Source organism: Thecamonas trahens (assembly GCF_000142905.1).
Source record: "Thecamonas trahens ATCC 50062 unplaced genomic scaffold supercont1.4, whole genome shotgun sequence".
Classification (NCBI taxonomy): Eukaryota; order Apusomonadida; family Apusomonadidae; genus Thecamonas; species Thecamonas trahens.
The window spans coordinates 454977-477159 of record NW_013657676.1 but is presented as its reverse complement, the minus strand read 5'-3'; the positions used below and the strand labels follow the sequence as shown (position 1 = coordinate 477159).

Sequence of the window (22183 nt, the reverse complement as noted above, 5' to 3'; positions counted from 1 at the left end):
AACAAGTGCATGTGCTGCTGTAGCCGTGTGGCGGTCGTGGCACCCCGCCACCGGTTGTGGCACTCTGCCCACCCCACCTTTCTGAGAGCCCCCCACATGCAGGTCGCCCCCAAGTGTGTGCCCGGTCCGCTAGCCAAGGGCAACGCCGGGGCCGTGGACATGTCCTGGCAGGGCCTGCTTGCATACGGGTGCCACTCGGCCGTCGTCGTCGTCCACCCCGACTCGCTCGAGGTGGTCCAGTCGCTGGACGCAGTCTCGGACGAGCCCGTCTCGCTTCTCCGCTGGTCGAGTGAGCCGCTGTCAGACTCGTTCGACCAGCCGTACTATCTCAAGCTCGCCGCCGTCGACGCTCTTGGCGCTATCACCGTGTGGAACGTGGCCGACGGCCTGCCCATGGTCCGCTGCCCGCCGGCCCGCCCTCTTGTCGACCTCCTCTGGCTCCCGGCCGGCCACCTGCTCGCCATCGAAACCTCGGGCCGGCTTGTGCTGTACAACACCGAGGCTGGCACCAGGGTTTGGGCCTACGGCCTTCCCGAGCCCATGAACGCCGCTGGTCTCGACCCATTCCACGACACGGTCCTTCTCCTCACCGCCGCCTCGGGCTGGGTCTATTGCGTCACCGACTGGACGCTCGAGCTTCCGCCGGCCTCGGTCGTCCGAAAGTACCGCATTTCTGACGCGGCGCCTGCCCCGGCCGACCCGCTCGACCGCAGTATGTCCGATGTCGAGCCCGGCGCCGTCCCGCAGCCGGCCTCGGGCTCCTCGCGCATCGCCAAGTTCTCGTCGTTCATCAACAGGCTCGGCTCGTCAGGCTCACCGCCGTCGTCGAGCCCGCTCTCGTCGTCTCCACCGCTGGCCGGCGGCGTTGCCAGCCGCAAAGATCCTCACTTGGCCATGCCGGCGCAGCTGGCCATGAACCGCCGGTCGCGGTCGCTGAGTCCGCGGACCGTGGCATCAGCGAGCGCCGCAGCGGCAGCCACCCGCGTAGAGCCGCAAGGGGGCGGCAAGCTTGTCGACGTCGTGTACTCACTCTCCACTCCGTCGATCGTCTACTTTGTGCTCCAGTGGGAGATCCTCCTCTTTGACCTCGTTCTTGAGCAAGCGCTCTGCGCGATCCAACTTGACCGCAAGCGCTACGCTCCGCTCACCCGCATCTATGTCCTTCGCAACGATCCGTCGCTCCTCTACGCGCTTCATGCCGACGGCCTTGTTGTCTGCCGCTCCACTCCTCCAAACGCGTTTGAATACTCGGTTGTCTGGGCCTCGTCGGCGCTGCGCAAGTCGTCCGTCTCTGGCGGTCCGCTTGGCCATGTCTACGGCGCTGCCATGGCACCGCTCTCGCCGCAGCGCATGGCACTGGTCACCTCACTTGGCGCCGTCGCCATCCTCGATCTTATCTCACCACACAACGCCTCGCCCCGCCTTGCCCTCACCGGCACGCACGAAGGGCTGACCCGCAAGCTCTCGGTCCTTGCCGTCGCGCCCGACGGCCTCACTGCCGCGGTCGGCTCGGGCGATGGTCTTGTTCAGCTCGTTCATCTTGGTTCGGGGGAGGTGGAACGGACGTGGGCCGTCTTTGACACAGCGGTCATGGGCCTTGCTTGGGCTTCGTCATCGTGCCTTGTGGCGTACACCCGCGACGGCACCCCGTCGTGGGCTGACCCGACCAAGCTTGTCTCGTCGTCAGGCTCGGCTGAGTTTGCCAACGCCCTTGTTGCGCTCAACATCGCCTCTGGCCGCGCCTTGCCGCTGCGGACGACTGTGACCGGCGATGCGGCGCCGATCACTTCTCTGGCTGTGGCAGCCTCGGGTAAGCTTATTGCTCTTGCTTTTGCCCGTCCGCTCCACGAGACACTAGAGATATGGGACATGAAGAGCGACAGCCTGCTGCGGGCGGTCTCGGGCCACGGCCCCATCCGCGCTCTTGCCTGGTCGCCGCCCAACTACGACGTCTCGCTCACCACGCTCTCGGCTGCCGAGTCGACGCTTCTTGCCCAGGCTGCCAGTAATGCCTTGGTCGAGCAGCTTGTTTTTGCCACCGATGCCCATATCCTCCTTCGTTACACTGTTGTAGCTGGTGCAGTGCATCCCGGCGCATCGATCGCGCTTGATGTTACCGAGCCGGTGACCGCTCTGGCGTGGTCATCCACCCTCATTGTCGCTGGCACTCTGCACGGTTCGGTCCACGTCCTCGACCTTGCCCACAACATGCTTCACGAGTCTGCATCGCTGCATGGCCCGGTCACCTCGCTCGCCTTTGCGCACCCTGCCTCGCCCAACTGGGCCAGGCTGCTGGTTGGCTTTGACGGCGGTGGCTTTGGCGTGTGGGACGCGCTGGCCCGCGTTGCCCTCAACCACTCGTCGCGGACGTCGGGCTTGCGGCTTCTAGCCTCCGCGCTGAGCTGGGCAGGCGAAAACCCGGTTGTGCTCAGCCTCGACGGCATGCTCCGAGTCCTGGATCCGACGCTCTCGCGTGCTTCGGCGCACATGTCCCAGCGCGCTACAACAGCGACCACGCTCTCGCTCATCTCGCCCCTCACCCTCCCACATCACGTTGCACTCTCGCTCAAGGCCCGCCTTCAGCACGGGCTACAGCCGCCGGAGCTCGTCGCGCCGCCGCACATCTCGCTTGTCGAGTGCAACTCTGACCGCATCCGCTCTGCCCGCGACAGCCTCCGTGCCTCCGAGGCTAACCTTCCGGCGCGGCTCCGCGCCGAGCTGCTCGCCGCTTCCGGCCCTGCGCAGCGCGCTCTCGCTGCCGCCTCATTCTTTGGTGATCAGGACGGCGTCGAGTTCTGGACCGTTGTCGAGCACTATGTGCAAAAGGCCAAGCAAGCGCAAAGTGGTGCGGAGCACGCGCCGCGCTCGCAAGAAGCTCCTGCAGCATATGATCTCATCACCTCGAGCGCGAGCCCGCCTCCCAGCCTGCCGCTCGAAGATAGCCGGCACGGCGGATCACTGGCTGCCACTGACTCTGCAAGCGCCCCCTCCTCCGCCAGCAAGGCCAGCGAGTTGCTTCCGCTCTCGGCTCACCACGACTTGCTGCAGGAGCGCGAGGCTGTTGTCGACCGCGACTCACGCCTTCTCGCCATGCACACCCACAAGCGCGGCGACCACGAGTTTACCCTCACTAAGGTCCATGCACACATCCAGCTCGGCGAGTATCCGGCAGCAGTGCGGATGCTCCTTGAGACGCCGGTCGACCACCCGGCCTACATGGTGGACTCGCTCAAGGCCTGCCTGGTCTCGGCTGTCATGTCACCGCACTCGTTTGTGTCAACGGTCAAGCTGGTGGCGACCGACCTTGTCTCAAATGGCCATGTGACTGAAGGCGTTCAGCTGCTTTGCCTCATCGGCAAGCGGGCCGATGCCTGCCGGTACATGCAGTCTTATGGGCTGTGGCGCGAGGCGGCCTGGCTAGCAAAGATCGGGCTTGACGAAGCGGCTGCCGCGGTCGTCTTCTCAGCCTGGGCCGAGCACCTTGCCGACGCCGGCGACGTTGACGCCGCGATCGGTGTTCTTATCTCGCTTATGGACTGGCACTCGGCGCTGCAACTCCTCTACAACCGCAAGGCGTACTCGCGGGCAGCGCTGTTGGCGCGGACGTGCGTCGCCGAGGGCCTCCTCGTCGCAGACGGCGATCCGGCCGCAACTCACCCACGTGGCTCTGCAGGGCGGTCACTCCTCCCGCTGCGGCCGCTGCTGGAGGCGATTTACCTCGAGTACGGTATGTTTCTATATCACATCGGCGCTATGGAGCTCGCAGAGTCGTACCTGCTCCGAGCCGGGCCGACCGGCGAGCACATGCTCGAGTGCTTGGTCCAGTCCATTATCCGCGGGCCCTAGGAGCCACCGCCGGTTGCGTTCTTGGCCAGGAACAGGGCTTGCCGGAGACCGGCGTCACGCGCAAGCTTGGACGTCAGAGTGATGCCGCGCTGAAGCAGGAGCGACGGCTCGGGCGGGTCTGGAATGCCCTCCACAATCAAGGCAAAGAGCTCCGAAAAGGCCTCGTGGACCTCGACGTCGTTGACGGCAGACGTCTCAAAGTACTGCATCGAGAACTTTTGCGCAAACATTTCGGCCTGCGACGCTGTCACCTGCCGCAGCTCGGGCCGCACGTCGACCTTGTTGCCCACCAGAACCTTGGGCAACGCCGTGAACGCGTCCAGCTCGTTAATCCAATCCTCCAGATGCTCAAACGACGACTTGGAGTTGACGTCAAAGACAACCACAGCACCCGACGCACCCGCGCACAGCCGCGACGTTAGCCGCAGATACCGTTCCGCGCCCGGTGCATCCCAGTACTGCACCCGGTACACCGAGCCATCGATGTCGTACGACCGGACCTTGAATGATACTCCGATCGACGCTGACGATGGTGTCTTGAACGGCTCACCTGCCCTCCGCCCGCCCGCCACCCCCGCAGCGTCGCCATCCACCCCCATCACCCCCCCACCATCCGCGCCCCCACCCGCGTGTACGTCCGCATCCGGCATGGTTTGTGTGCAAGCAATGAGTTTGCATTCGCGCCCTTCCTCCCGCTGCTATTCCAGCGCTCTTCACACCGTTGCTCGTCGTCAACCCGCCCCCCCCCCTCTCCCCCTCTCCCCCTCGCCCCGCCTCTCACATACGCGCCGACTCTGTCTGTCTGTTGAGCAGGCTCGTCTTGCCCACGCCGGTATCTCCCACAATGACGATCTTCAGCCCAAAGTCAGCCGCATTGCTTTGCTTCTTGGATGCCGCCATGCGGTCACTCCACGACAAGTGGTCGTAGTCGGGCTGCCGGTGCGGGTGCCAGGCCAATGCCAATCGGAGCAACCCGGCCGAGTGCTGTCTGTCAGGACCGGCACCTGGCACCGCCACCGCCACCGGCACCCCACTCTCGCGCAACACCTTGACTGTGCCCGCCGCCATGCGCCTCGGCATCGACTGGATTGCTGTGGTGGCGGTCGTTGTCGCCGTCGGCTACCTCTACGTCTTGCCAGCCCTCCCGCTTGCTGCTGGCCCCGCGCCGCCGCGCGCCGCTGTGAGCTACGACGACGACGACAGTGGCGCCTATGACGCCGACTGGGTCGACAGCACGCCGCCGCCACCGCCGCCGGGCAAGTGTGAGACAAGGCCGGTCGCGCCCGAGGAGTTGTTGGAGCACGCCACAGCTGACGACCTCTGGCTGGTCTTTGACGGCATGGTAGTCGACGTCACCGACTTTCTCGCCCGCCATCCGGGCGGGCCGAGCATCCTCGCCGCCTACGCCGTCCGCGACGTGGCCGACATTGTGGATGCCGAGTCCTCGTTTGCAGCGCTAGGTCACTCGCCAGGCGCCACTATGATCAAGCGCTCGCTCTGCATCGGCTTCCTTGACACATCACTCTCACCGCCGCGCCCATCGCCGCCGCGACCGGCTCCGCCGCGCCCTCTGTCGCCGCGCCAGCCGGCCGCACCGCCAGCGGCCGCTCGCTGAGCTTTTTTCAAGCCTTTACTTGCGAGAGATGGCAGTGGCAACCTTGCGGAGTGTGGCTTGCTTGCGCATGGTGGCGCGCTCCTTGTAGAAGTCGCCCTTCTTGATGGTGGAATAGATCTGCGACATCGGGCGCGACTTCTTCTTCCGCGCCTCCTTGGCCTTGGCCTTCTTGGATTTGACCGACTTGGACGAGGCCTTCGCCGATGCCCGCGAGCTCTTGCGGGTAGCCTTGGCATCGCCACCGTTGAGTGCCGCCTCGGCCTTGGCCTTGGCCTTCTTGGCCTTGCGGGCCGCCACCGATGCCGAGTGTGCCGCCTTGGCTTCCGCTTTCTTGCGCTTGGCCTCGGCCACAGCCTTGGCTCGCGCGTTGTCGCGGATGGCCTTCTGGTACTGGACTACAAACTCGGAGAACATGCCAAAGAGCTCCTCCGACTTGGTCTTGTTGGCCGGCAAGCCGAGATACTCCACCAGAGCATCGTACGCGAGCAACATGCCCTTGACCGTCTGCGAGATGGTGGTAAACTTGTCGAGCGCCTCCTCGTGGAACGAGCACAGCGCCTCCTGCAACGCGATGTCATCCTGTGACTTGGCGAGGAGCTTGCCAACCGAGGTTATCGACTTGTCGAGCTCGCGCTGTTGCGACTGGATGATGTCGAGCGGGTGGCGCATCGCCGCCTTTGCCGACGCAATCTCGTCCGCAAACGCATGTAGCTCCGGCATGTCGTCCTCGGCTTGCTGCGCAATGTAGTGCAACAGCGTCGTCTTTCCGTCAGTCGACTTGGTGTCGATGAGCCGCAGCAGGTAGTCGACGTTGAATCCAACTGTAGGGCCCTTGAAGCCCTTGACCCCGTTCATAAAGTTGCCGAGGTCGAGGATGAGCGCAAGGAGCCGCTTAAAGCCGCTGGAGAGTTGGACGTCCACAATGGCGGTCCGCACCGCCTGCACGCCAGCCACAAGCTCCTCCATCTGCATGTCAAAGTTGAGCCGGGCAGAAATGGCGTCAAAGCGCTCGCGGATGTGCGGAATGTCCTTGAGGGCGTAGAAAAACTGCTCTGCATTGGAAAGTTTCGGCACCATCTCCGCTGGCACCATCGACAGCGACTCGACCTCCTCTTCCATGATGCAGTACTTGACGAGGCCGGCCACGCGGTCGAGGGTCAGCACTTCGAGGTCGATCTTGAGAATCGCTTCCACAATGGCCGGAACAGGCAGCTTGAACTGCGAGAGCATGATCGACACGTTGTTGTTGCGCTTGGGCGGGAGGACAGAGACTCGCTTGGGCTTCGACGATGACGCGCCCGACGCCACCGCCGACCGCGCAGCCTTGGCCGCAAACATGCCCTCTACCTCGGACGGCGAGAACTTGTTGCGCTCGAGCTTGCCACTCGCGATCTTGGCCTCGCCTCCGGTCCACTTGACCAGCTCTTCCCAGATGGTCTTTGGCAGCTTGCGCTTCTGAATCGGCTTCCAGTGCAGCTTCTTCATCGGCACTGACGCCTTGGGCCCCGCGGGCGCTGCTCCTGGTCCGCGCCCAAGTCCGCCCGGCGGCGGCGGCGGCGGCGGGCCGCCACCGCCACCACCCGGTGGCGGCGGCGGCGGTGGTGGCCCGCCACCCGGTGGCGGCGGCGGTGGCGGTGGGCCACCACCGGGAGGAGGAGGAGGAGGCGGCGGAGCACCCCCTGGCGGCGGTGGCGGCGGGGGAGGAGGAGCACCACCCGGTGGTGGTGGCGGCGGCGGTGGCGGAGCACCACCCGGTGGCGGCGGCGGTGGCGGCGGGGTGGCTGCTGGCGGCGCCACCGCAACGGTAGGCCCGGCCGGCGCAGACGGCTTGGCCGAGCCAGCCGGACTTGACGACGACGGCCCGGCCTCGGCGATGCGAGCAAGGAGCTCAACCTTCTCGCGGGCAAGGGCATCGCGCTCGCGAGTCGCCAGGCTCACATCCTTCTCGAGCCGTGCCACAGCCTTGTTGAGGACCGAGACCTGGGCGCGGAGCTTGGTGGTGGCTGCGGCGGACGCTTCGCGCTCGGCGGCGGTTCGCTTGGCCAACGCGGCAGTCTGCTGCGCATACATAGCGTTGAACGAGGCTGCAGACATTCGGCGGGCGCTGATCTGGGCGGCCACGTTTGCCTCCAGCCGCTGCAACGACTGCGAGACCTCGGCGTTGGAGCCCTGCAGCACGTCAAGACGCTCCTTGAGCTTGGTGTTAGACGCCTCGAGCGCCGCAATAATGCCGTGGAGATTGTCGCGCGCAGCGAGTCGCTCCAGCTGCATCTTGACCGCCATGACATGTGAGATCGACTGCGACTTGGTAAACGCTTTGGCCTCTTCGGGCGAAACCACACACGCGGCCTCGCGGACAACCTGTTCCAACGCGCGCCAGACGTTGCCGGCAAACTCGCCCTCGTGTGGCATGGTGAGGAACATCTGCACAATGTTGCGGAATGGTTCGTAGCACGGCGTCGGTCGGAGGTTGACCTTGAGCAGGTCGACAACCTGTCTGGGATCGTTGAGGTTCACGTCGCCGTACATTGCTTCTTCGCGGTCGTGTCCGCCCAGCTCAAAGAACGCCTCAATCTGCGCCAGCAGCTCCGAGTCGTTGTATGCGTTGCGGAGGAAGCGGAGCCGGTCCGGCAGTCCAAGCTCAATGACGTGGTTGCGGCACGCGTCACGCGCGTCGAGATCGTCAGGCACGCCGATGAGGACGTTGACAAGCGCAAGCGCAGAGGTGAGAAAAACTAGATCGTTCGAGTTCTCGATCTGCTGGATGACCGGGAGAAAGACGTGCGCTGTGGAAAGCTCGGCGACAGACAAACCCGGCGGCTTGCCCATCTCTGCCAGCGCCGTCATAACGTTGGCGTACCCGTTGTCCGAGTGAATGCAGATGCAAGCGAGGAGCTCGGCAGCAATGCGCTGTGACTCGGCCGACTCGTTGGTGAGCCCGCGCGCAATCCGCGCTACATGTGCCAACGACGACGCGGTTGCTTGAAGGCCGTCAACCGAGTCGACCAGCGCGGCGACGGCAGACATGACCGCGTCAACAAGCTCAGGCTCGCCGGCGTGCGACGGCTGCTCCACGAGCGCCATGACATCCCACAGGACCTCAAAACCGTCGAGCGCAAGGAACGAGGCCCGCCACAGGTCGTCGCACTCGTCAAGCACACGCTGCAGCTCGTAGATGAGCGCCGACTCGGGCGCACCGCGCATGCGTTCCAGCCACGACTCGGGCGAGCCAAACTCCTCATCCTCGTCGTATTCTTCGTCGTAGTCGTCGTCAGCCTCCGAGTCGTCGGCCGACGAGACCGAGATGCGTCGCAGCCGCGGCGACGAGACCGGTGACGGCTTGCCTGTGCCAGTGCCAGCGCCCGCAGCCACACTCACGCTTGCGCCTGTCTCTGCGCTGACCTTGATCGTCACCGGTCGCTGACCGCCGTCTTTCACCGTCTTGATGTACGGCGCGATGCAGGCCGAGACGGCCTTGACCGAGTGCGCAATCTGCTCGCGGAGCTCGGAGAAGATCGGGCCATCGCCGGTCTCGGCAATGCGCCCGGTCAGCTCGACCGAGTGTTCCAGTCGCTCGTGGAGGCTCTCAGAGGCCGGACCAAACTTGGCACGGGTCTCGTCGTCGGCCTCAGCCAGGAGCCGCGACGTGAGCTTGGTGATTTCGACGAGCGACGACCGCGCCCGCAGATGTGCGGCCCCGAGCTCCTTGCCCGACACCGCTGCCGCCTTTGGCAGTGCCACGATGTTCTCGGCCAGCCGTCGCACCACCGTTGGCATCATGTTCTTTTTCAGGTCCTCATACTCGCCGGTGGCCACCATGTCGGCCGACGACTCGCGCGTCAGCGTTCCGTCGCCGTCCGACTCGGACTCGCGGTCGTCTTCCGCTGCGAGCGCCGCGGCCCGGGTGCCTGCCGCAGGCTTGGTCCGCAGCGCCGCCGCCATCGGCGGCGAGGCTGCCGCTCGAAACGTCCACCCCAGCGGCACAATGACCGCGTCAGGGGCAAACGGGTCAGGCGCGTCGGCATCTGGCTTGACCAGAACAATCTCAAAGCCATCCTGGATGAGCACATGCTTGTCGCGCTCGAGCCGGATGTCGTTGACAAACGTTCCGTTCGATGATGTGCCATCAGCACATACCGCCCGCCCTCAGCTACTGTCCCTTTGTACTCGAGCACACAGTGCATCGATGAGAGCGCCCGGTTGGTCTTGAACCGGATGTCGGCCTTCTTCCCCCGGCCAAAGGTCAAGCTCGCCTCGTTCAGCTCGATGTTCTCACACGTCGGATACAGCGGTTCGAGCCATCCCCATGCTGCTGCCATGGTGGCGTCACGCGACAAGTTACCGGTCTACGAGTCTCGGTGTATGGGAGGGGAGGGGAGAGGGGAAGAGGGGGAGGGGAACGACGTGGGGAGCGAGGTGGTCGTTGGCCGCCGGCTTCCGTTGCGCTCCCGTCGCAACGTTCGTCAGAGGGAGTCAACGCCAACTGTCAGGCTTCTGGCAATGGGAGAAAAATTACATTGTGTACTCGCGGCTTGAGGTGTGGCCGCAGCAGGAACCGAGGTGCAAGCTGAGTGATGGTGGTCGGCAGGGTTAGGGTGTATGTTATGTGATGATGAGCCATCGAGCCGGGCCGTGCTTGGCATTGCTGGTGCTGGTGCACAACTCGTGACGATGCCGTGACGGCGTACTGCGACGACGGCACATCAGCGCGAGCCAACGCGGCCGACGGCGGACAGGCGATTACGGCGTCAGTTTCCCGGATCGCACAATGCCGATGAGGACCCGAAGCGCGGCGGTAACGCCGCCCCAGGCGACGAGTTTGCGAAAGTGAGTCGTGAGTTCGGCAGTGACTGCAAACGAGGCCTCGGCGTCGAGCTCGACGAGGCCGAGCGAGACCGAGGGGAAGATCTGGATGTTCTGCTCAAGCTTGCCGCGGGTGTCCGAGGCAATCTGCCACAGAAAGGTAAACTCAAATGGCGCGCTGCCGTCGCCCGACGAAGGCGCGGCCACAACCATGGTCGCCGAGTTGGCGGCGCCGTGCGGCAGGACGACCCACTCGCCGTATTCGATCTTGAGAGTGCGAAAGAGCGCAGTGCGGAGCGAGCGGAGCTTGGCAAAGCGCGCAAAGGTCTTGAAGAACGCCCGCAGCGAGCACGTCTCCTCCACGTGGGTCACCAGCCCGCTCAGCTCGCGCGTGAGAAGCTTGTCAACCTCAACCTCGACCCGCTCCACCCGTAGCGCCTCCTCGTTGACGTCAAAATGGAGCGCGAACCCCAAGCCGTGCGACGTCCCCTGAAGCTCGTACCGTCGCAGCCGCAGCCCGTTGCGCTCAGCATCGGGCTCGAGCAGGCTGTTGTGTGTCCTGTCAAAGTGGACGCCTGCGACTGACGCGAGCTCGGCTACGTGCTCGGGCGTGACCTGGACACGCGGCCCACTCCCGCCCTCATCGCCGTCGTCGTCATCGTCATCGTCGCCAGCGTCCTCGCCCAACGCGCGGAGCGGGTCCAGCTTGCCCTTGACCACCGACCGCGAACCGGGGCCGCCTGTCGCCTTGGCCAGCACCATTCTGCGCAGCGCCTCATCGTCGATGACAGCATCCTGCCCAGGGACACCCTCACCACCACCACCACCTCCCGCTGCAGCTGCAGCTTCAGCCTCGGCCACTTGCGCTTCCAGTGCTGCCACCTTGCTCCGCAACGTCTCGATGGTCGCTTGGTACCGTTCGCGCGCGGCCGCGCCACGGCCAGCGCCGACATCGTCTGTCCTCAGCCCGCCCTCGAGCGCGCCAGCAGCCTACACAATGCCATTTCCTCTCACGTATGAGTGAAGAGCGTGGTGAGTGTGGCGGGGAGAGAGGGAGAGGAAGGAATGGCTTTGGCATGGCTCCGTACCTCTTGGCTGCGAGTGGCCTTGAGCTTCTGCGCCAGCTCGGCGGCCTGCTGTGACGCCATGCCGGATGAATGTTGGCTCTGTGTATGTGTGTGGTTGTGGTGAGGTTGTGGCGTGGTGGTATGTGGTGTGTGTGTGTGTGGTGTGGGGTGTGGGGCGAGTCAAGTGGTGTGTGTGTGTGTGTTGTGTGTGTGCGTGAGTGTGGCTGGCGAGGGAGCGCCAAGCCTTGGAATCTACTACGCTCGGCTGCTCGCTGCTACCCGTGCTATCCGGCTGAGGGCGAGGGTGTTTGCTTTCACAGCTATCATTTGGAACTCTGCGGATACTGCGGCCTTAGAGCAAGCAGAGCTCGCACCAGCAGCAGAGCTTGCAGAATCTTGAGCTGGGGAAGGTGCAGGGCGACAAGCGATGGGCTTGTGCATGACGTGCCAGGCCGGATCCTCGTGGATCTGCAGATGCTCGTTCCAGGTCGGTGCCGCGCCCTCAACCTCGGTGTTGGGCTGGTACTTGAGGGCGGTGTAAAAGGCGAGGGCGTCAACGTTGGCGGTAAAGACAGTGAGCAGGACGTTGGGGACCGAGAGCATGGCAGCAGCCAACTCCATGACTTGCATCAGTCGGCGGCCGAGTCCGGCCCGGCGGGCGTCGGGCGCAAGCTGGATCTCGTAGACGTAGAGCGCCACGCCGAGCGGCTTCTCAATGGTGTACATAAACTCGGCGTAGCCAAGCCGTTCGCCCGAGCCAACGTCGGTGGCAATGACGTACTTCATCCCCTCGGCCGTCATCTCGCTGAGCTTCTGGTCGTCGTCCCAGCCCCAGCCCGACTCTACATACATGGCCTCCATGTTGGCTTTGAGCAGGCCAAACGCCCATCCGACCTCATCGCTGTCCATCTCGCTCACATCGTGGAACGTGAGCTCGATCTCGCGCCCATCTGGTGTCTGGTACTTGCGGAATGCCGGCATCAGGGCAAAGATGTCTTCCGCGGCCGCCGCCCGCCGCACAGCCGCCGTCCATTGCGCCGTCTGCGCCACCTCGGCCTTCCGCGCAAGCTTCTTGGCCTTGGCCTTACTGTTGTTCTTCTTCCGCCGGCCCATGCTTCCGTTCGTTAGATACTCAAGTCTGGCCTCTCTTCTCTCTCCTCCCTCCGGCACGCTGTCGCCATCCCTGGCCCTCACCCGCTGTGCCCAAGCTGGCCCTGGATCGGATCGTAGCCTCTCGCCGCGTGCCGGCCTCTTCCCCCCCCCCCCCCTCTCCACCCCGTTCTCCGCCTCCCTATTTACAAGTACTCGCCTTTCTATAATCTCTTTATTCTCTGTACCATCCCGATCCTCCCTTTTGCTCCCATCCCTCACTCTTACGGCCCCCCGATGGCGATGGCGATGACGATGGCGATAGCGATCGTGATCACCCCCCATCTCCTCTGCACCCTGTGCCACCGCCACCCCACTCCAAGCCTCCTCCCCACGGTCCACTCCGCATGTCAACATGGTTTTCCGGTCCAGAGTGTTCGTGGGCAAGATGCTATCCCAGCTGCTCCTGGTCTACCACTACCTCCCGGTCTTTGCCTTTGTCGTCGTCCTCGCCTTCAAGACCGTCCTCGAGTTTACCTTCAACATCTTGATGTCATCACGAAGCGAAGGCGCGATGTGGGTCGTCCCACTCCAGGTAGTCTTCATGGTCCAGGTCATCCTCGGCCTTGTCCTCGCTCTCCGGGTCTTTCTCAATCTGCTCTTTGATCTGCTACCCTCGGTCGAGCCCTTTCCGCGCCTCCGCTGCCTCATGTCCGACGTCGTCTCCATCGTGCGGCTCGGCACGGTCCTCTCTGACAACGACCGCCGTGCCATCTTTGCCTCGCCACGCGCCCTGCTCCGTATCCTCCATCTCGATCCGCACCGCCGGCTAGTCGGGTCGGTCCACGACGGCTCGCCCGAGCCTGACGCCGAGTACCGTCTGTTCAAGCCTGCGCTCCTCCGTGAGGCCTCGCCCGGCGACGCCGGCGTCGCTGCCGCCTCCACTGCGGTGGACTCGCCACGCTTTGAAGTTCTTCGCCTTCGCAACGCCTCCCGCGCGTCATGTTCATCGCCACCTGCACCGTGGGAGGCCTCTTCAGATGGTGACGAGAGCGACGGCGACGTCCACCTGGGCCACCCGCGGCTTCAGCCGTACTCTCGTGCCGTTGCTGATGACGGCTCTGATGCCACGCTGGCCGACGCGGGCTCATCGCCGTCGCGCCTCTCGCAGGCCATCGATGCCACACGCGACCGGCTCATTGCGCCCATCACCTTTGTTTGCTCGGTTCCGATCGTCCTGCTCCTTGTCATCCTCATCAACACCGTCATTGCCTACTCGCACGCCTCGTGCTACAAGTGTCCGCTGCACGTCCGTCTCTGCACCGCATGCACTGGCCACAAGTGCTCGGTCCGGTGCGAAATCTACTTCAACACCTTTGCCGTCTGCGGTCTTCTCCTCGCACACTTTGCCGTCTTTGTCGCTGCCATCGCTTCCCGCCCGGTCAAGCTCGCGGCGGCTGTGGTGCACGGCTCGGAATCGGCCTCCCCGCGCGACTCATCGCCGGAGCTTGACGCCTCGGACGACGAGCTGTGGGCCTTTGACGGCGGGCGCGGCCCGCAGCTCTCGCTCTCGATGCTCGATGAGATCATCTCGTCCGACGCCAACTGGGCCGCCGTCACCTCGGACGTCACTTACGGCTCGATGGTTCTCTCCTCGCTCTTTCTCCCCATCTACGCGCTCTTTTCCAACCAGGGATTTATTGGCGGTCTCGGCTCGTACCTGGTCATCTCGTCTGGGCACTCGTTCTTCTACGCCATGGTCTGGTTTTTCCTCCATCAGGGCGTCTTTCTCTTCAAGGGTCTCAAGATGTTGCTTGCCGGACCGTATGCCTTTCGCGCCGTCAAGCTCGCGGCTGCTGTTGCTCTTGTCGGCATTGTCTACAAGCTTTTCCGCTCGTGGCTCGCCGTCGTCATTGTCGCCTTTTCCATTAACTCGATCTCCAACATGGTGTGGAAGCTGACCCATCCGCCCAAGGTCGCCTCGCAGGCCCCGCGCCGCCGCCTCCGTCGCCGCATCATCTGGTGGCTCTCTGGCATCATCCTCGTTGTCATGACCGTCATGGTTGTGGGCACCGTCCAGTCGTTTGTGTGGGACGAGTCCTCGTTCCCTGACCACTTTACTATCGGCGGCGCTCCGCTGTCACCGGCCGCTGCTCCCCTCCCGCCAGCTAGCGCGCCGTCGACCAATGGCCTCTCGGTCAAGTTTTCGGTGGACGGCGATGATGTTCAGGCGTGGGCCAATCTGTGGCCGCTCGGCCGACCGTGGAAATCCTCGCCTCCGGCTCGCAGTGACGGATACGCCTTTTGCTCCTACCAGCTTCACGGCCTCACACTATCCGACTACTCGCTCCTCTCGCTTCTCTCATACCTCCCGCCGGGCACGCCGTCGTTCGACCTCTATCTCCACTCGCTCCTTGACGACTTTCTGCTGGTCAACGTCTCGCGCCCGGCTCCGGCCATGTCGGACTTGCAGGCTCCGGCCCACCACTCACGGGTTCGCTTCTACGAGCTGTACTCGCCGTCGCGTAACCTGACAGTCATCTCGATCCGCGGCACTGGCCTCTTTGACATTCTCGACTGGGTCCAGGATCTGGACCTCTGGATCGAAACGGCCACGCTGCAGTTTTTCTCGGTTGTCTTTCCCGGCCTCTCCATTTGGCCGACCGACCTCATCGCCGCCATTGTCGAGATGGCCGCTACTGTGGAGCACTTGCTGCCAGACTCGGAACGGCGATACCACGACGTTGTCATTGCCCACGTCCAGCGCCTCCTCCGCAAGTCCAAGGTTGTCGTCGTTGGCCACTCGCTCGGTGGCGGCATCGCCAAGATTGTCGGCTCGTCGGTCGGGACACACGCCGTCGCCTTTTCCGCCCCGGGCATTGTCCTCGCCCGCAAGCGGCTCGGCATCCCGCTCCGTGACATCTCGCGCTACGTCGTCAACGTGGTGCCCATGCATGATCTTGCTGGCGGCCTCGGCCCGAAGGCTGGACTCGTCGCCAATCTCGAGTGTACCCAGAAGCGGCCGGACATGTGCCATATGCCCATGGTTGCCGTCTGCGAGCTCATCTCTCGCTGCCCCAATCCGCGCCTCCCTCGCCTCTCGTGTGCGTTCCACTCGCGCCCGCTCCTCCGCTCGTTCCTCGACTTTCTGCAGCGCATGCGAGATTAATCTTTACCTGTTACCTTAGTTTGCCGCGTCCTCAGAAGAAGGCAATTGCATTGTCGCCATCGTCGCCGCCGCTCGCCCCGCCTGTGGTCGCATCGTAAAGCTCGGCAAGCAGCGTCCGCACCACGGGGTCGGTCGAGCTCACCCGGACCACCGGGCTCGCCCCTACCCGTGTCCGAAACTTGGCCGCACCGCTACCGCGGGACGTCCTGGTCGCCATCGCCTGGTGCAGGTCCTGGCTCGGTGGTCCGTGTCTACCACTCGCTGCCTCGACCTCCTCGCACAACTGGATCGTGCCGCACAAGTTGCATCGTCTTGGCACAAGCCTCGGCCGCGGACTGGCTCTGGGCTGGAGTGGCGGACAGGAGCTCGCTGACGGCCGGCTGCCGGCGTGGTCGGCAGTACGGGTGGAAGCCTGGGACAAGCATGCTCCGCCGTGGGGGTGGAAGGAGTAGGCGGCGCGTTCACCGTTTCTTGCGCGGCATCCGCCTGCCTCTCCACGGGCTCATCCCGTCGTCGTGGCAGCGGTGACACAACCCTGAAGTGGTTGAGCGGAGACGGCGGGGATGGCCGTCGATGACACAGGCCCATCCTCGGCATTACCGTTGGCGACGCCGCTAGCCGCCGCAGCGCACACACCGCTTTGGCATGCGCCTCACCAGAGGCACATCCAAGGCACCGGTTGGTGTTGGAGAAGCCTTAGGTTCGTGTGAGTGGTGTGCCTCATCCTCGCATGTCTTGTGTCGTGGAGAGGAAGGGGGGCTGCAATTGCCAAAAAAATCTGCCACCGCCAGTAGCCCCATCTTTTCCCGGCCCCAACTGGCGGCCTTGCACTCCCTGCACCACCCTCAAACCGGTTTCGGGGCGTGCCTCTCATGCTAACGTAAACGTCTACAAGTTGCACACGTCAAGGGCTGCTCTGATGCTCTCTCTAGGTGTCCATCTTCGAGAGACGTAGCCGCAAGAGGTTCGGACTCGCTGCGTAACCGATGACTCTTGCGCGGCAGGAAAAGGGCTTGCGTCGATTTCTACCACACAGCACCACAGGCAACCACAAACGCACTCTGTCGGAAACAACCATAGCCGGGTGCACTGGCTACGTTGGTAGGAGGAAGGGCAGATGTCACTAGTATGATGTTAAGGGATTCGGGGGGACCTACCGGTAATGAGGCGGAGTTCCGCATCGCACATGGCTAGTCTCGCACAGAGAAGGCTTGATCGCCGCCACTGCACGCGCGCGTGTGCGGGCGATAGCACAAGAGTGGCAAAAGTGCGGATCGGGAAGCAGTGGTGTGCGGCCGAGAGCCATCCAACGCCTTGGCAGTCAGCAAGCCAGCTCTATCGATCCAAGAGCTTTGTGCCACTGGCAGAGGTGGGGGCACGTCAGAGCGAAGACGCACCGGATGATGACGACGTGGACGAGGCCTCGGCCTCGGCAGCAGCGGCAGCAGCGGCGGCAACGGTGGCGGCCGGCGCAGAAGACGAGGTGGCAATGCGTGAGTTGGCCAGCTTGGCCGTGTTGTTCCAGCGGAAGGTAGTGAGGCGGGTCTCCAGCTCGGCCGACTCGTCGGCGTATGCTGAAAGCTGATTAAGGAGCTTTGCAGCGGTGTCGACAGCCTCGTCCTCGAGACCTTGGTAGCCGCGGTTGGCAAGCTGCGACCGGAGGATGACACCGAGCGACTCCAGCTCTGCGGCAATGACACGACGGGCCTCGATAACCTCGTCGGTCCGCTTGCGAGACTCGAGGTAGAGCACCTTTTTGGCGATCTCGCGCTCAAGGCGCTTGAGGCGTGGGTCGTTGACTAGCTTGCGCATGGCGACTTTGAGGCGGGGCGAGGCCGGCATGAGCCAGTGCTCGTCGAGCCCGCCCTGGACGGCGTACAGCCGCTGCTGGGCCTGAGCATCGTCGCGGCGGAGTGCCTGTTCGAGCGCGGCGTCGAGCTCGTCCGAGCGGCGCGGGTTGCCGCTCTCGGCCTCCTCGGCAAGAGCCTCGGCCTCGAGAGCGGCCTTTTCTTCGGTGAGAAGCGCGTTCTGGTAATAGTGCTGCGCCACATCAGTGTGGGACAACACGCCGCGAGCGACGTAGTCCTCAAGCTCATGGGAAGCTTGCAGAAAGACGGCCGAGATGAGTTCACGGCGCGGGACGTGGGTCCGGCGCGACTCGGCCATGTACTTGAGCAGAGCCCAGAAGCGGAGGAACTTCTTGAAGCCCTCGCGCATGTCCTTGGACCCGCGCTCGTCGGCCGCCTCGCGGAGCATGTCGTCCATCTCGATTTCGAGCGAGAACGTTGAGTCGCGGACCATCGAGCGGAGGACAGACTTCCATGGGCGGCCACGGAGAACGGCCGAGAGAAAGTGCTCGATGTCTTTGAGGTTGCCGCCGAGTGTGGCAACAACGCGCGCAATGGTAGCCTCGGAGAGTGTCGGCAGGCCAACCCGCTTGAGCTCGGCGTTGACCTGGAACCGAAAGTACGCCTTGGTCATGCCGTCTGACATGAGCGCCATGTACACTTGCTCGCGGCGGAACCGGAGGGCGAGGTGGCGGTCCATGGCTGTGATGAGGCCCGGCCGCGTGACAAAGACCACATGCGCGAGCTTGGCATCGGTCACATACACGCACCAGTCGACAAACTTGCGAAAGGCAGCGGCGCGCGCGAGGTCGGCCTCGGACGCGCCCGGTCGCGGCACCGGCACATCGTGCATTTGGTCGAGGCAAAAGACCGGAAACGGAACGCCCATCGGACCATCAACCACGTTGCCCATGGCGTTGCGCAGCGAGCGCTGCTGCTGAAGGACCATGGTGGTGTACGCGAGCGCCTTTTCGGCGTCATGCTCGGTAATCTGCTGGCGGAGGATGCCAAGCGCCACAAGCTCGATCGGGGGGTAATAGTAGCCGCAAGCGCGGACAAACCGGGTAAGAAAGTCAGTCGAGCCGCCGACAGGATCCTGGTACAGATTGATGTACATGGTCCACGGCCGGTCGTTGAGAACCTCGCGGACCATGGCCGACTTGCCCGAGCCGGACGCACCGGTCACCACAACCGGCCCTGAAGGCTCCTGCCGCAGGATCGAGCGCAGGAGGCCCTTTTCACGGACTCGCCGCATGTGCAGGCCGCGCCAGTCGCGCTCGAGCGTGTCGCGCGCGGCCGCAGACAGCTCCTCTTCCTCATCATCGACTCGCCCACTCTCAGCACCGGTGCCGCTGGCGTCAACTCCAGCAGCGGTGGCGGTCGCCGATGCGTTCTTCATCGGCCGCGCCTTCCACCAGTCTTCGAGCTTGACGATCCACGACCGCCGCGGGCCGTCGCCGTCAAACGCGCGCTCGGCAAGCCGGAGATGTGACCGCAGCTCCTTAGGCTCGCGAAACGCAACTCGGATGGCGCGCACCTGCTGCCATTGCATGCGCCGGAAGAAAAACAGCGCAGAGGTGAGACCCACAAGGCCACCCGCGATCTTGAGCACCAGCGCAATGTCCTTTAGCAGCCCGGTGACCAGCGAGGCGTCGGCTGCTGGGGCCGACGGCGCTTGTGCCGCGCCTCGCCTGCCGCTGCGACGTTCATCATCGTATCCCATAGGGTCCGACATGCTCACCCGCTCATATGGCTCCCGAATAGAGTGCGCCCAAGCCCGCGCCCGTGCCTGCCCGCCAAGGCTCGACCAGACCGTGCCGCTTGCGAGGCGTGCGCGCGCAAAGCCAGCCACGGCAGGTGAAGGCTGTGAGGCGTTCATGCCGAGGGGAGGGGAGGGGAGGGGAGAGGAGATGGATGTGTGGTGTGGGACGGGTGGTGTGGTTGGACTGTCCGGTTGGCGGGTTGGGTTGGGCTGGTGTGGGTGGGTGTGGGTGGGTGGCGAGTGTGGGCGGGTTGGCGGGCGGCTGGTGTGGATAGACGGACCGCCGTTCGGCTGTTCAGCTGTTCCACCCGACTTCGCGCTGCAGGCGCAGAGCGGGAGCCAACGGGAATAGTGTGAGACAGGTCGCAGAAGGTTCGAGGAGACACCAACATAGGACTGGCTCTTGCGCACAGTCCGAGTAGAGTATACAGACTGAGTAGAACGCACAGAGTAGCGCGGTCGCGGTCGCGTGGACGTGGCGAAACAAGGGCTTATGGTGAGTTTTGGTCGTCGCAAGGCGGCTCGGGCTGGCAGGTCGGAGAGTAGCAGCAGCTCGGGGGCGGCTACAGGGGTGGGGAAGTGGTCATCGTCAGAGGGTGAGTATCGGACGGATCGGGTTCCGTTTGATGCGTATCCGAACCTCAACTCGGACTCGTCGTCGTCACCCGGCTCGTACCGGACGGATCGGGTTCCGTTTGACGAGTATCCGCATCTCGATTCGGACGCACCGTCGTCCGAGGGCTCGTATCGGACTGACCGCGTTGACTTTTCCCGAAGGCTCCCACGTTGGCAGCGTGACTACGCATCGTCAGACGAGACTCCGTACGAGCCATCTGACTACTACGCCGCGTTGCCAGAGGCAGAGTCTGCCTCGTCGTCGTGCGGCTCGTATCGGACGGATCGGGTTGATTTTGACTCGCGTCGCTCGGACGACCGCCCGGAGCCGAGTACGTCAGGCTCGGGTTCGGGCTCGGATTCGGGCTCGGGCTCGGGCTCGGGCTCGGGCATCGAGCTTGCCTCGTCGTCGTGCGGTTCGTATCGAACTGACCGGGTTGACTTTGATGCATACGGCGAGGGGCGGCTCGACTCGTCAGTATCGTTTGGCTCGTACCGTACCGACATGGTTGACTTTGACAAGTTTGCCATTGACCGCGAGCTGAGCTCGTCGTCGGGCGGCTTTTCTGAGTACCGGACGGACCGAGTCGACTTTGATGCTCCGGGCGAGGCCAGCACTGGCGCTGGCTCCTCGGGCTCAACCTCGAGCTGGTCCGAGTACAAGACTGACCGTGTCGGGTTTGACAGACGCGGCTCGGACTCTGGCTCGAGCTCGGACCCAGGCTCGAGAGGCTACGCCTGCAACGACTCGCTCTCGACGTCCGACTTTGCGACGACGACGGTGCGTGAGCGTGCGGTGAGGCGGCGGCGGCGGGCGCAGGCGGTCCAGAGGGCGGATCGCAGGCGAGCCCTAGCTGCAGCGTCGTCGTCTTCGGCGTCGCCGAGCGCAGTACGGATCCGGAGTGCCGACCTTGCCGCACGGGCAGCCTGTTTTCAGACTCGAACGCATCGTCGGCGTCTGGCGGAGCAAAGTCCAACTCGTTCGAGACGCGGTACGTCGTTCACAACCTCGACTCGGAGCTCAATGAGTACTCGATGTACGAGTATGACGAGGCCGCTGGGCTACCCACAATTGCGTCATCAAAGCGGATGCTTGTCACTCGCAGCCGGCAGAACAAGGGCAAGGCACGATCGCGGTTGGCCACCGCACGCCGCATCCACCACTCGCGCATGGGCGAACTCTACAAGCAGGTGGAGAGCCTGGCGGCACGGATGGACTCGCTGCGTCAAAGGATCAACCGCAACTCGGTCGGCTTTTACGAGACCATGCTCGATGCGTCATCGGCGCGGCAAGCGCGGCTTGCGCAGCAGCTGCAGGAGCTCGAGGCCCAGCTCGACGACGCGTCGTCGAGCAGCTGAGAGCAGAATGGCACGAGCGTGTCGTTGTGATGGGGCGTTTACAGCTCGTCGTGGTCATCAGCCGCAGCGGCAGGCGCGGAAAGATCGATCTTGCCCTCGGCAACCGAGCGGTGGAAGGCGTCGATGGCCGCCTGCTCCTCGGGCGTCTTGGGCTTGTCAAACTGCGACATGTCGAAGCCGCCGGCGCCACCAGCCTGCGAACGCTGGAAGGCGGCAATGGCCTCGGCCTCGGGCGAGCCGGGCGGGTGCGAGCCGGCGCCGGCACCACCCATGCCTGCCAGCGCGCCACCAAGGCCGCCCAAGCCCGCGCCGGCGCCGCCGCCGCCGAGCGACGAGAGCTCCGAGCCGGAGAGGCCAGCCGCGCCCTTGTCGGAGAGCGAGGACATGACGAACCACTGGAAGAAGCGCTGGTTAAAGTGCTCACGAATCTCTGTGGCATTGCGGACGTCGTTGTCGACGGTGTACGCAGCAGACTCGCGGAGCTTGGTCGTCAGCTCGAGCTTAAAGATCGGGTCGTAGTACTTTTTGAGGATGGCCTCCTTGCGGAAGTTGAGGAAGCGGTTGACCGAGCCGAGGGTATGGTCGGCGACCATGCCGACAAGCTGGGAGAAGACGTTGCAGAGGAACGGCCGCTTGCGCTTCTCCTTGCAGTACTGCAGACAGACCTCCTCGGCGTCGTCGGCAATCTGCCACGAAAAGTCCTCAATGTCCATAAAGTCGTCGTCGTCCTCGCTCACCTTGGCCGCCGCCCCTTCGCCCTTCTTCCCCGCCGCCGGCCAGGCCAGCGCCACCACGACCAGCGCCACCAACGCCACCACCAGCCACTCGCGTGTCCTTCCCATGTTTTCTGTTTCTTTGTACTGTGACCGAGATGAGTGACTTTATCTCCGAGAAGCATTCCCCCCTTCTTCCCTCTTCATGAACTTGCTGCGACGGTGAGGTCAGCGAGCGAGCGCCGCCACATGCCTCGCCGCCGACGTTTAGCCCGTTACGGTACGGAATCGGTCAGGT

At 64.2% G+C, this 22183-nt stretch overlaps 11 protein-coding genes across 11 annotated transcripts; 4 read left to right on the top strand and 7 right to left on the bottom strand.

The window, feature by feature from the left end:
• Positions 1 to 96: 96 nt before the first annotated feature.
• On the top strand, positions 97 to 4365 carry AMSG_01075 (bromodomain and WD repeat-containing protein 2; the record flags this gene model as incomplete). The annotated part of the gene is made up of 1 exon (XM_013906794.1): positions 97 to 4365. The coding sequence occupies one exon, from the start codon at positions 97 to 99 to the stop codon at positions 3844 to 3846; it is 3750 nt and encodes a 1249-aa protein (XP_013762248.1). The 3' UTR covers positions 3847 to 4365.
• On the bottom strand, positions 3698 to 4755 carry AMSG_01074 (Ras family protein). Its single transcript, XM_013906793.1, has 2 exons — positions 4632 to 4755; positions 3698 to 4396 (listed from the first exon to the last, which is right to left on the bottom strand). Exons 1-2 carry the CDS (start codon positions 4744 to 4746, stop codon positions 3843 to 3845), a joined length of 669 nt encoding a protein of 222 aa, XP_013762247.1. The 5' UTR covers positions 4747 to 4755; the 3' UTR covers positions 3698 to 3842.
• Positions 4756 to 4912: 157 nt separating this feature from the next.
• On the top strand, positions 4913 to 5361 carry AMSG_01073 (uncharacterized protein; the record flags this gene model as incomplete). The annotated part of the gene is made up of 2 exons (XM_013906792.1): positions 4913 to 5306; positions 5336 to 5361. The coding sequence occupies 2 exons, from the start codon at positions 4913 to 4915 to the stop codon at positions 5359 to 5361; spliced, it is 420 nt and encodes a 139-aa protein (XP_013762246.1).
• Positions 5362 to 5458: 97 nt separating this feature from the next.
• Positions 5459 to 9780, bottom strand: AMSG_01072 (uncharacterized protein; the record flags this gene model as incomplete). Its single annotated transcript, XM_013906791.1, has 2 exons — positions 5459 to 9541; positions 9616 to 9780. 2 exons carry the CDS (start codon positions 9778 to 9780, stop codon positions 5477 to 5479), a joined length of 4230 nt encoding a protein of 1409 aa, XP_013762245.1. The 3' UTR covers positions 5459 to 5476.
• A 264-nt stretch (positions 9781 to 10044) lies between these two features.
• AMSG_01071 (centromere protein P) lies at positions 10045 to 11520 on the bottom strand. Its single transcript, XM_013906790.1, has 2 exons — positions 11353 to 11520; positions 10045 to 11254 (listed from the first exon to the last, which is right to left on the bottom strand). Exons 1-2 carry the CDS (start codon positions 11410 to 11412, stop codon positions 10202 to 10204), a joined length of 1113 nt encoding a protein of 370 aa, XP_013762244.1. The 5' UTR covers positions 11413 to 11520; the 3' UTR covers positions 10045 to 10201.
• Positions 11521 to 11654: 134 nt separating this feature from the next.
• Positions 11655 to 12444, bottom strand: AMSG_01070 (N-acetyltransferase 11; the record flags this gene model as incomplete). The annotated part of the gene is made up of 2 exons (XM_013906789.1): positions 11655 to 11732; positions 11776 to 12444. 2 exons carry the CDS (start codon positions 12442 to 12444, stop codon positions 11655 to 11657), a joined length of 747 nt encoding a protein of 248 aa, XP_013762243.1.
• Positions 12445 to 12838: 394 nt separating this feature from the next.
• On the top strand, positions 12839 to 15745 carry AMSG_01069 (uncharacterized protein). The gene has a single exon (XM_013906788.1). It carries the CDS (start codon positions 12869 to 12871, stop codon positions 15587 to 15589), a length of 2721 nt encoding a protein of 906 aa, XP_013762242.1. The 5' UTR covers positions 12839 to 12868; the 3' UTR covers positions 15590 to 15745.
• On the bottom strand, positions 15576 to 16366 carry AMSG_01068 (uncharacterized protein). Its single transcript, XM_013906787.1, has one exon. It carries the CDS (start codon positions 16184 to 16186, stop codon positions 15752 to 15754), a length of 435 nt encoding a protein of 144 aa, XP_013762241.1. The 5' UTR covers positions 16187 to 16366; the 3' UTR covers positions 15576 to 15751.
• Positions 16367 to 16941: 575 nt separating this feature from the next.
• AMSG_01067 (uncharacterized protein) lies at positions 16942 to 19171 on the bottom strand (the record flags this gene model as incomplete). Its single annotated transcript, XM_013906786.1, has 1 exon — positions 16942 to 19171. One exon carries the CDS (start codon positions 19169 to 19171, stop codon positions 16970 to 16972), a length of 2202 nt encoding a protein of 733 aa, XP_013762240.1. The 3' UTR covers positions 16942 to 16969.
• Positions 19172 to 19691: 520 nt separating this feature from the next.
• On the top strand, positions 19692 to 21172 carry AMSG_01066 (uncharacterized protein; the record flags this gene model as incomplete). The annotated part of the gene is made up of 2 exons (XM_013906785.1): positions 19692 to 20689; positions 20740 to 21172. 2 exons carry the CDS (start codon positions 19692 to 19694, stop codon positions 21170 to 21172), a joined length of 1431 nt encoding a protein of 476 aa, XP_013762239.1.
• A 24-nt stretch (positions 21173 to 21196) lies between these two features.
• Positions 21197 to 22014, bottom strand: AMSG_01065 (uncharacterized protein; the record flags this gene model as incomplete). Its single annotated transcript, XM_013906784.1, has 1 exon — positions 21197 to 22014. One exon carries the CDS (start codon positions 22012 to 22014, stop codon positions 21211 to 21213), a length of 804 nt encoding a protein of 267 aa, XP_013762238.1. The 3' UTR covers positions 21197 to 21210.
• Positions 22015 to 22183: the final 169 nt, after the last annotated feature.